Source organism: Physeter macrocephalus, chromosome 14 (assembly GCF_002837175.3).
Source record: "Physeter macrocephalus isolate SW-GA chromosome 14, ASM283717v5, whole genome shotgun sequence".
Classification (NCBI taxonomy): Eukaryota; Metazoa; Chordata; class Mammalia; order Artiodactyla; family Physeteridae; genus Physeter; species Physeter macrocephalus.
This window is the reverse complement of record NC_041227.1, coordinates 53,363,339-53,374,454: the sequence shown is the minus strand read 5'-3', so window position 1 is coordinate 53,374,454 and position 11,116 is coordinate 53,363,339. Positions and strand designations below refer to the sequence as shown.

At 52.2% G+C, this 11,116-nt stretch overlaps 1 protein-coding gene and 1 long non-coding RNA gene across 2 annotated transcripts in view; one reads left to right on the top strand and one right to left on the bottom strand.

Annotated features, from left to right (window-relative positions):
• Positions 1–541, bottom strand: part of LOC102991768 (uncharacterized) — a 4,465-nt gene extending 3,924 nt beyond the window's left edge. The window contains exon 1 of the long non-coding RNA XR_448026.2: positions 285–541. This is a non-coding gene — a long non-coding RNA (uncharacterized lncRNA). The remainder of the gene's footprint in view (positions 1–284) is intronic.
• TMEM114 (transmembrane protein 114) overlaps positions 1–3,027 on the top strand; it is a 14,259-nt gene extending 11,232 nt beyond the window's left edge. The window contains 4 exon segments of the mRNA XM_028498016.1: positions 1,256–1,267; positions 1,270–1,313; positions 1,315–1,396; positions 2,795–3,027. Coding sequence (XP_028353817.1) covers positions 1,256–1,267; positions 1,270–1,313; positions 1,315–1,396; positions 2,795–3,027 — 371 coding nt within the window.
• Positions 3,028–11,116: the final 8,089 nt, after the last annotated feature.

The window sequence follows — 11,116 nt, the reverse complement described above, 5'->3', positions numbered from 1 at the left end:
ATATACACTACCAAATGTAAAATAGATAGCTAGTGGGAAGCAGCCGCATAGCACAGGGAGATCAGCTTGGTGCTTTGTAACCACCTAGAGGGGTGGGTTAGGGAGGGTGGGAGGGAGGGAGACGCAAGAGGGAAGAGATATGGGGATATATGTATACGTATAGCTGATTCACTCTGTTATAAAGCAGAAACTAACACACCATTGTAAAGCAATTATACTCCAATAAAGGTGTTAAAAATAAATAAATAATAAATAAATAAATAAATAAAGTCATTGGGTCTCACCCGGGATGAGCTCATCTGGAGACTCTGGACTTCGTTCCATCGGCAACGACTCTTGTCCCTAATGAGGTCACATTCACAGGTTCCTGCTGGATGTGAACTTGGGAGCCGCCTTTCAACCCACTACGCCCTCTGCTGTCCACTCTGAATATAGTCGCCAGAGCGACCTTTAGAAACTGAGGTTAAATTTTAGTTTCTTCCACCCCAAACTGTCTGGTGGCCTCCATCTCATTCAGAGAGAAGTACAAAATCTTCCCGATGGCTCAAGAGCCCCACGTGAGCTGCTGTTAGCTCTGCCTTCCTCCTCCACTGCCTTGCCCTCCCTAACTCGCCGCTGCCCTCGCCGGCTTTCCCCAGCCTCAGCCCCCGCAGGCACACGCCCTCCCATCTCAGACTCCGCCCCCGCTCCTCCCTCGGCCCCTCCCTTCTGGCCCTTCCTTGTGCACGGCTGCCTCCCTCGCCTCCTTCAGGCCTTTGCTCCAATGTCACGTCTTCAGTGGAGCCACTGCTCCGGCCCCTCCTCTGCTTTATTCACGCCCCTCCCCAGGAGTTTGTCACCACCTCTCAGCTTTGTCACTTATTTGTTCACTTGCTTGAATCCACACAGCCCGACGAGGGCGGGAGTCCTGGTGGATTTGCCGCTGAATCCGCTGTGCCGGGGTCAGAGCCTGGCACAAAGCATGCACTCGATACACATGTGCTGAGTGAATAAGCGAACGAGCAAGCACAATACTTCCCTCGCAGGGTGTGTGAGGATTACTTGAGCTGATACTCGTACAGCACAAAGTCTGGCATAGCTGAGCCTCGATAACTGTTGCTATTAATAATATTATTATCATCATTGTTATTAGTAGCGGTGGTGCTGCTAACGGTCCCCCCAGCGTTTGGGTGCCGGCTCACAGGAGGCGCTCAGTGAATGTTTGTTGATTAACAGAAGGATGTTAGTAACCTGCTGTCCTCCTGGCCCCCCTAAGCCATGCATGGGACATTGTGATTCTGCTGCCTCTCAGCCTGATCCTGCTGGTTTTGGCGGGGGGGGATGACAGGGCTTCTGAGCTTCCTCCTGCGAGCCTCCCTCCTCCTCCTGCTCACGGGGACCCTCTTCCTCTCTGGAGGTAGGTGCCCACCCTGCACGGGGCCCAGGTTCCAGGAGGGGCTGTGCCTGATCCCCCAGAAGGGAAGGGTTGGGGGGGGGGTCCCATCACTTCTGGGGCTTGGTTCCCCCTCCTGTGATCTCCTAGCTGGAAGGGATCAGTAGTTTCCCACCCAGGGTCCCTGGGTCTGTGTTCCCAAGAGAGAAGCATAGGGGTGAGAGCAGATTCTGAGAATCGCTTTCATTATTTCACAAAAGAAGCGTGTTGTGAGAGCGTCAGCGTTAGGGCCATGGGCTGGAGGGAGACCCTCTCTCTGGCCACCCTCAGTCTTTCACGTGCGCCTGCCGTCCTGACAGGCGTTGCTTCGATTGATTAAAACCAAAATCACAGGACTTCCCTGGTGGCGCAGTGGTTAAGAGTCCACCTGCCAATGCAGGGGACACGGGTTCAAGCCCTGGTCCGGGAAGATCCCACATGCCGCGGAGCAACTAAGCCCGTGCGCCACAACTACTGAGCCTGCGCTCTAGAGCCCGCGAGCCACAACTACTGAGCCCGTGTGCCACAGCTACTGAAGCCCGCGTGCCTACAGCCTGTGCTCCGCAACAAGAGGAGCCACCACAAATTAAAAAACAAACAAACAAACAAACCCAAAATCACAGCTGGTTGTTTTCTGGCCTCCCTGCTTCTGGTGCATTTGAAATGGACCTTAAAAAAGAACAAGAACAGTAATGACACACACACTCAGAATCCATGGAGGGAAATAAAGAAAAGTAATGCCTGGAGGTGAGAATACGGTGAGGCTCCGATCCCCTCCACCCACCTGCTATTATTATTAATATTGGCATTGATAGTTTGCCCCGTGACTAACTCTCCAAACAGCACCTTCCAGGAGAACTCTCCTGATGGAGAAATTCTCTCATTTGCCACGAAACAGGCAACGAGCACTCGGCGTGTGGCAGGTGCCAATGAGGAACTGAGATGTTCATTTAAATTAATAAAAGTTTAAAGAGCCATGTGGGGCCAGTGGCTATGGGACTGGACAGTGCGTTCTAATAACGTATGGATGGAGCCCTGCCGTGTGCAGGGTGCTGTTCTGGGTGCTGGGCGGCCAGGGTGGAGCCTCTGGAGCTCACATTGGGGCAGACAGGCATTAGTTAAGTCGTTTCACAAACACATTCTGACCCGGGCAGTGATGGAGGGCCATGTGATGCTGTGAAACCCCACGGTGGGTTTGACTGGCTCGGGGGGGGGCGGGTCCAGGAATCGCCAGGAGCTGAGATGCGGGGATGGGCAGGAGTTAGCGGTGGCAGGAAGGGAGGGGAAGGGAGGAGGGGGCACTGGCAGAGGGGCCGGCAGTGGGAAGGAGGGGCAGTGCCCGGGGATGGGGGTCTGATCTGCTCTCCTTTGCAGCCCCTTCAGCTCTGGTGACCCTCGCGGGCATCAGCGTCTACATCGTGTATTCAGCCGCCGCCTTCCGGGAGGCGCTGTTTCTCCTGGAGGAGAAGGCCCCGCTGGACCAGGTGGACATCCGCTTCGGCTGGTCCCTGGCCCTGGGCTGGATCAGCTTCATCGCCGAGCTGCTCACCGGGGTGGCCTTCCTGGCAGCAGCCCGCGTGCTCAGCCTGAGACGGAGGCAGGACCAGGCCATCTGAGCCTCGATGCCTGGTCGTGGTGGGAGGGAGGGGCTTGGCCTGGGGGCCCCATGGACCCATCTCGGTGGGCGGCGGCTTCCTCCTCCTCCAAGGCCACCACCTGAGAGCCGCTGTGGACTGGGCTCCAGCCCTGGCTGTTATCTGAGTGCTGCCTGGCATGGTGTGTGCTCTGTCCAGGCACGTGTGTCTCGTGTGGGCTGGAGGAGGCTGAGTGCCCAACCCATGAAAAAACAAAAGCACCCCCTTCATCATGTACAGAACTTACCGATTGCAACCTCCGTGAGTCCCCTGTGGCTTCACTTCATCCTCACTCCTGCCCTTTGGATGGGTTTCTCTTCTTTGGTAAGGAAATGGAGGACCAGAGAGGTTAGGTAAGTGTTGCAAAAACACACAGCAAGCTAGAAGCATGTTCTTTATCACAGCTTTTCTGAGCAGGTTCATGCCGGCTGGCTGCGACGTGGATCCTGTGTTTGGAGGATGCTGGGTCTCAGACACCGGGCTTCATGCTTCCCGAGACCTGGAACCAGGCAGGAGGCACCGTGGGAAATTGGAGGGAAGACAGCAGAGATCTGGGCTTCGCAGCAACCAGGAGGTGGACGTGTCCTCCCTGACCCCAGCCGGGCTCGTGCTCACCTGGTCTAGAGTCCTGAGGCTCAAGCAGAAAAGGCTCAGTTAATGCAATGATTCTCCGTGGTCAGCGACTCGCTTTTGAAACATAACACAGTCATCCCAGGGATGAAAGCCCCTCTTGGACGTTCAGGTGGTCAGTGGTCCCATTCATGTGTCACTTCACAGATGCCAGGAGGTCCTCATGGGAGGAGAGGAAGGATCAGGAAGCCCACAATCAGCAGGAAGGGCAATAAGCAAACCTGTGATGCCCAAGGAGTACTCACTGGCAAGCTCACCGTGGAGGAGAGAATTATCCGCACTCACAGTTAGTGGGAAGCAACGGTCCTCCAAACACAACGAGCATCTCCTGGACCATCAGCTTTGCATTTAGCCTTCATTCCAAACGCTAAATGTGAGCTCAGGACACCCCAAGCCTGTGATAGAAATAGTTTCCACATCAAAGTGTTGACGGAGCCCAGTTTCCAGGTGTAACGTCCAAGGCCGGTGAGATTTAAACACACTGGGAAACACATAACCAGTGTCATCTGCTAAGTCCTCTGACGTCCCCTGAATAAGGCCTATGCATGGGGATCAGCAGATCTCAACCCTAACACCCCACTGCAGTCACCCGGGGAATTTAAAAAATGCCCAGGTGTCACCTCAGGCCACGAAATCACAGCCTCTGGGGTTGGGGGCCCAAGCATCATTAGCTTCCAGAGCTGCTCCGGTTTTTCCCAAAGTACAGCCTGGGTTGAGATAAGCACCAGACTGGCTTAGAACCCGGACAGATGCCTGTGTGTAACTTTATAAAACACAGGTGGGATTTCCTGTGGTGATGGTCTCAGCTCCATAAGAGGCTGCATTTGGGAGGACAACAACAGAAACCTTAAGAAGGAGAGCGGCCTGGCATCTGGTTCATACCAGCGCATCTCAAATTCATGGAGATCTTCTGAAAACGCAGCCTCTGATTCAGTAGGTTGGGTGCGGGGCTGGCGATCCTGCATCTCTAACCAGCTTTTATGGGGAGTATTCACACAGCGGAAACAAACACGGTCTCGAAAGCAGCAGGGATTGTGACTCACTTCCGTACTAGCACGGGAGGTCTGTACTATCACAGGCCAGGTCCTGGTGACATACTGCAGCCCTTCTTCTGTGAAATAATGACACCCCATAGCAGTCGTGTGGCCAGAGGAAGATGTTTTCTTGGCGTGGCTGCAGCGAGTCTGGGCGAGGGGTGCACCTATCTCCTCAACCCTGTTGGTATTGAGCCCTCTTCAGAGAAGACTTGGCTCCTCTGGGGTGAAAATCACTCCAGTTTTGACACAGGGTTTTTATCGTGTGGGGTGGAAGTTTGGTCTAGAATATGGAGTTGAAAGTTTCCCACGGAGTTGGTCAATTGATAGGGTGATCTTTGGGGACTGATCGTAACACTTCGTCCCTCCCCCAGAAAATGCCATCCCTCTTTTAGCCTGATATTTCGGCCCATGGGGATGGGGGCCCCAAAGTGGCTGCGTGTCCGAACCCATCTGGCCAGAGTCTCTGAGTCAGTGGGTCTGGGTGGGGTCCCACAATTCACAGTTCTCCCCAGTTCCCGGGTGATGCAGACGCTCCTTGTCTGGGATCACCCTTGGTATCACACTGACCTGGGAGTCTGTTAAGTGGCAGGGCTGGTTGTCACCTTCCTGCATGTTAGAATCACGAGGGCATCTTAAAACCCCTGATGCCGGGGCCGAATACCTGCTCTGATTGTCTCTAGGGAGGGAGTCCAGGCACCGATCATTTTTAAGGCCTCCTCAGATGATTCCAACATCAGCTAAGGATTAGAACCTGTTCCTGTAAGATGCTGAGTCATGAGATGTGGGGAGGGACTGGGGAGCCTCAGGTTTAAGAAACTGCCCGAGGGGCTTCGCTGGTGGTCCAGTGGTAAAGAATCCGCCTTCCAATGCAGGGACGCGGGTTTGATCCCTGGTCGGGGAACTAAGATTCCACATGCCGCGGGGCAACTAAGCCCACACGCCACAACTACTGAGCTCGCGCGCCTCAACTAGAGAGCCTGCGTGCCGCAAACGATAGAGCCCACGCGCTCTGGAGCCCACGCGCCACAACTAGAGAGAGAAAACCAGCACGCCGCAACTAGGGAGAAGCCTGCAAGCCGCAACAAAAGATCCTGTGTACCACAACTAAGACCTGACGCAGCCAAAAAATAAATAAATAAATAAATACAATAAATTCAAAAAAAAAGAAAAGCAAAACTACTGAGCTCGCGCGCCTCAACTAGAGAGCATAGGTGCCGCAAACGATAGAGCCCACGCGCCACAACTAGAGAGAGAAAACCAGCACGCCGCAACTAGGGAGAAGCCTGCAAGCCGCAACAAAAGATCCTGTGTACCACAACTAAGACCTGACGCAGCCAAAAAATAAATAAATAAATAAATACAATAAATTCAAAAAAAAAGAAAAGCAAAGAAACTGCCCGGGCAGGGCTGATGGCAAGAGGTTTGGGGACCACTGGTGTGGACCATGAGAACACCATTATCAACCAATGATGTCATCATCCTCACCATGACCTCACCCCACCATGACACCCTTACTCTCACCATGACATCATCCTCCTGACCCTGACATCATTACTTTAACTATGACAGCCTCCTCATCATAACATGACCATCGCCGTGATGTCATCATCCTCAGCATGGCATGACATCATCACAGCTGAAACCCATTGAGTCATCCCTTACCTGCATTGCTCAACGAGCTCATCAATCAATCAGTCGTTCAACAACCCCCCGAGGACAGGCTATTTCATGCCAGGAACTAGGGGCAGTGACCCAGGAGAGCAAGCCCTTGCTCTCTGAGCGGCCACACGGTTGAGGAGAGACAGGCAGGTGAGACATACGGTTGTTGGTGATGACTGGAGATGAGCGAGGCAGGGTACAGGTCAGGGAACTGAGGCACAGGTGGACTAAATTAGGGAGAGAAAGGGTGCAACTAGGACTGAAATTCACATCTGCCTGATTCCAAGATGATTTCCTTCCCACTTCTGCCGACCCTGTCTGCTCTTGGGTTCAGGATGTTGCTGTTGCTTCTCTTTCTCTCTAGTCCGGAAAAGCGCAAACTGAGTGGATGGCTCACAAAGCCCCACGGCACCGCGTGAAAGTGGTTGCAAAACCAGTTTCTAGGCCGAGGAAAGAAAACACTTTTCACAAAGCGAGAGCAACCGTGCCAGTGGGAGAGCGGTCTTTGCTGCTACCTGCTGGTCACATGGTAGAACTGAGGCTGGACTTGATATTCCAATCAGTCCAGGGACATTTGTTTTCTTTCAGCCTCCTGAGTGCCCAGCAGCGGGTTAAATACTGCATACTGCAGGGCAGGGTTTCTCAACTGGGGAGATTTCGCCGCTCCCTCTCCACCTGGAGACATTTTTGGTTGTCATTACAGGGGACGAGTGCTACTGGCATCTAGTGGGTGGAGGCCAGGGGGGCTGCTCACCTTCCACAGTGCACAGGACGCTCCCACCACAAGGAATCGTCTAGTCCCACACGTCAAAGTGCCGAAGGTGAAAAACCCTGCTAGGGGAACGAAAGGAATAATAACAAGAGAAAGCACGTGTGTTCTAAACGAACTGACAACGCGGCTGAAAAGAATCTCATTCATTAAATAAATATTTACCAAACACCTGTTATGTGTCAAGAACTGTTCTGGGCGTCTGAGGACACGTCAATGGGGATGACTGAAAAATCCCTGCCGTTACATGGAAACAGATGTACACGCATGAACCAATAGTACCCATGAGACATTCACATAGTGAAGAAAACAGGGCCGTGAGATGGCGGGTGGCTGGGAGGTGCTACTCTAGGAAGGAGAGTCAGGGCGGGCTTCTTGGAAGAGGTGGCATTGTGCTGAGACTCAAGGGAGGAACCTGCCAGGTGGGGAAACAGAGGACCAGGCAGGTGGCAGCAAGAGCAAAGTACCTGAGGTGGGAACAAGCTTATGTGTTTGAGGGAAAGAAGGAAGGAGCATTGAGGGAGAGTGATAGGAGAAGTTAGAGGGGTGATGAGGAGGCAGAGGAGGTGGGCTGGAGAGTGCCCATGGTCCATGGTAAGGAGGTGCTGATGATTAAGCTGGGTTTAGGATTCTATTCTATACTATTCGATTCGATTCTATTCTTCTATTCTATTCTATTCCATTCCATCCCATCCCATCCCGTTCCTGCTTTGGGAGCAATGGGACACCTCCAGAGGTGGTGCAGAGATGCATTGGCTTTAAGACAGCGGTTCTCAACCCAGGCATCATTCAGGGGCTTTAAAATAAAATCAAACTTCCAACAACTGAACCTAAAGGAATCAAAACCTCAAAAGTGGGCCCGGGCACTGGTATTTTTAAAAAGTTCCCCAGGTGACTGTGCTGTGCAGGGGTGGTGTGAGAACAACTGCTGAAGCTCCTTTGGTCTGGTGAGTGGAGAGCAGATGGCAGGGAGGGGCTTCTCCCATCACCCAGGTGAGATGAAAGAGCTTGGACTGGGGGAGGCGTGGCTTGGATTCAGGGTGGGTTGGGGGGTTCAGGGGAGGCGACTTTTGCTCATAAAAAGGTAAATAGGACAAGAAGAAGGGTAAGTAGGTGCCTCCCCTTTGCGGTGGAAGCTCAGCCCAGACCTGTGTCCTCAAATCCAGACCTGGCTGGACGGCCCATGGAACTGTCCCCTTCCCCCCCTCGGAGAGGACCCTGCCTGGCAGTGAAGGTTCATTCATTCACTCGTCCATTCATTCCCCTCATTTGCTCACACTCGTCCACCCTCCATCCATCCATCCGCGGATTTGTTCATCATTTACACATTCGTGTACCCATTCACTCATCTCTTTATTCATTTCTTCACTCATACCCTCATTCATTCATTTGTCATTCATTCATTCACTATTTCATAGTGAAGGTTCATTCATTCATTCACTCGTCCATTCATTCCCCTCATTTGCTCACACTCGTCCACCCTCCATCCATCCATCCGCGGATTTGTTCATCATTTACACATTCGTGTACCCATTCACTCATCTCTTTATTCATTTCTTCACTCATACCCTCATTCATTCATTTGTCATTCATTCATTCACTATTTCATACATTTGTCCATTAATTGATTCATTTGCTTATCCATCCATCCATCACCCATCCATCACTCATTCATTCATTCGTGCCTTCACTCATTCATGCATTTATCACTCCTTTCACTCATTCATTTAACAGCTATTACTTACTGGATGTCTGATGTGCCAGGTGCTGTTTGGAGCACTGGGAATTTAGCCATGAACAAAAGCGACAAAAACTCCTGTCATCATGGAGCTGACATTTGTGTGTGTGTGTCTGTGTGTGTGTGACATACAGACAAGAAACATTATGGGTAAAACATAGGGTAAGTCACCTGGGAAGGAGTTCTATAAAGAAGTGGAGGAGGGGCAGGGATGGATGCGTGGGGAGTGTGTCCTTGGCAGTGACCCCAGTGTCCCATGGAGCTGGTCCTCTGCTGAGCAGGATTGAAGAACCAGTAATTGATTAATCAATTCATGAGTGTTTTCTGGGCCCCTCTTGTAGTGTCTGGAAGGGGAGTCTCCCTGGAGGCTGGACACATGGGTTGAGTGAAGACCTGGCCTCGGTCTCCCCAGGCTGGCCTCGGTGCCTTTTCCTGGAGATGAGCCTCAGGGCTGATAGGATCCTGGCTGCGGTGAGGGGAAGAGACTGGGGGAGACGGGAGCTCGCAGAGCAGGCACTGTTGCCCCATTTTGCAGATGAGGAGCCTGAGGCCCCCAGGCTCCTCATATGCAAAATGGGGACTTGATGCTGCAGGTGAGACAACCAGGACCCAGACCCTGGCTTCAGCGCTTTAGGGCTTCAGCGTGGTCACTTGTTTCCCATCCTCTGACATCCGGGGCGGCTCCCTCGAGAGTCAGAGGCCTGGATTTCCTTTATAGCAAAAAAGGGAGCAACCCATGGCCTTTGCTTATCCCGTCAGTGAATTTCCGTTTGTCATTTCCCAGCACATGATACCCAAGGGCAGGGACGCTGATATGAGGCCTCTGCGAACACTGAGGAAGACGCACAACCTCTGCCTGTTCCAACAGCCGCCCGAACTTTCCCAAATATTTGGGTCCCCACTGGAGCGTCTGGAGGATGGGGGAAGGGAGAGAGACAGAGCGAGAGAGAAGGACAGAATAACAGATGGACCTACACCCACACCCACACACACGAGAGGCCCAGAGAAACATATCAACAACAGTAAAAGAGATAAAGACAGAGGTGCAGACAGAGAGCAGTGGACTGAAGTCAGAGGAAGACAGAGAGGAAGGAGCTGCATCCAGAGAAAGAAGAGAGAGAGAAACAGGCGGAGACCCAGGGAGGTTCAGAAAAAGGCGGAAAGAAGGGCAGAGAATCTGAGAGAGGAACAGAGTGAAATGGACAACGAAAAACCAGAGACGCATATACCTGGAGAAAACCATAGTTCAGAAAGACACATGCACCCCAGTGTTCATAGCAGCACTATTCACAACAGCCAGGACATGGAAGCAACCGAAATGTCCATCAACAGAGGAATGGATAAAGAAGATGTGGTACGTTTATTCAATGGAATACTACTCAGCCATAAAAAGGAATAATTGTGCCATTTGCAGAGACGTGGATGGACCAGAGTGAAGTAAGTCAGAAAGAGAAAACCAAACATCGCATAATATCGCTTATATGTGGAATTGAGAAAAATGGCACAGACGAACTTATTTGCAAAGCAGAAATAGAGACACAGATGTAGACAACAAATGTATGGATACCAAGGGGGGAGGGGGGTGGGATGTGTTGGGAGAATGGACTGACATATATACACTGCTATGTATAAAATCGATAACCAGTGAAAACCTACTGTGTAGCACAGGGAACTCTACTCAGTGCTCTGTGGTGACCTAAATGGGAAGGAAATCCAAAAAGGTGGGGATATATGTATACGAATGACTGATTCACTTTGCTGTACAGCAGAAGGTAACACAACGTTGTAAAGCAACTATACTCCAATAAAATTAAAAAAAACACAAGAAAAAAAAAAACCGAATGCAAAGGAATCAGGGTGCAGGAGAGACCCTCAGATCCAGGGGGTGGGTGACACAAAGCGGACTGTGAGCTTGTTCCGGGCTGGCAGGCGACCGGGGTCAGGGGGCGGGGCGTGTAGGGCAGCCCCCAGGGCAGCGCAGACTCCCAGCCCTCCTTCCACCTCCGACCCTGGAGCCCCTGCTTCCTCCCTGCCCCCCGGGGGAGGGGGACGGTCACCTGGCTCTCGGGAGGTTCCCCATCTGGGATTTGAGGGCCTCTTGGGATGCAGGGACTACAGTATGGGGGAGGGGAAAGAGGAAGAAAAAGTGACGGAAGAAGGAGGAAGACTGGGACGAGAAGGTGCAGAGAAGCAAACAGCATTTATTATGCACCGACTACACACCAGGCGCTCCTCACC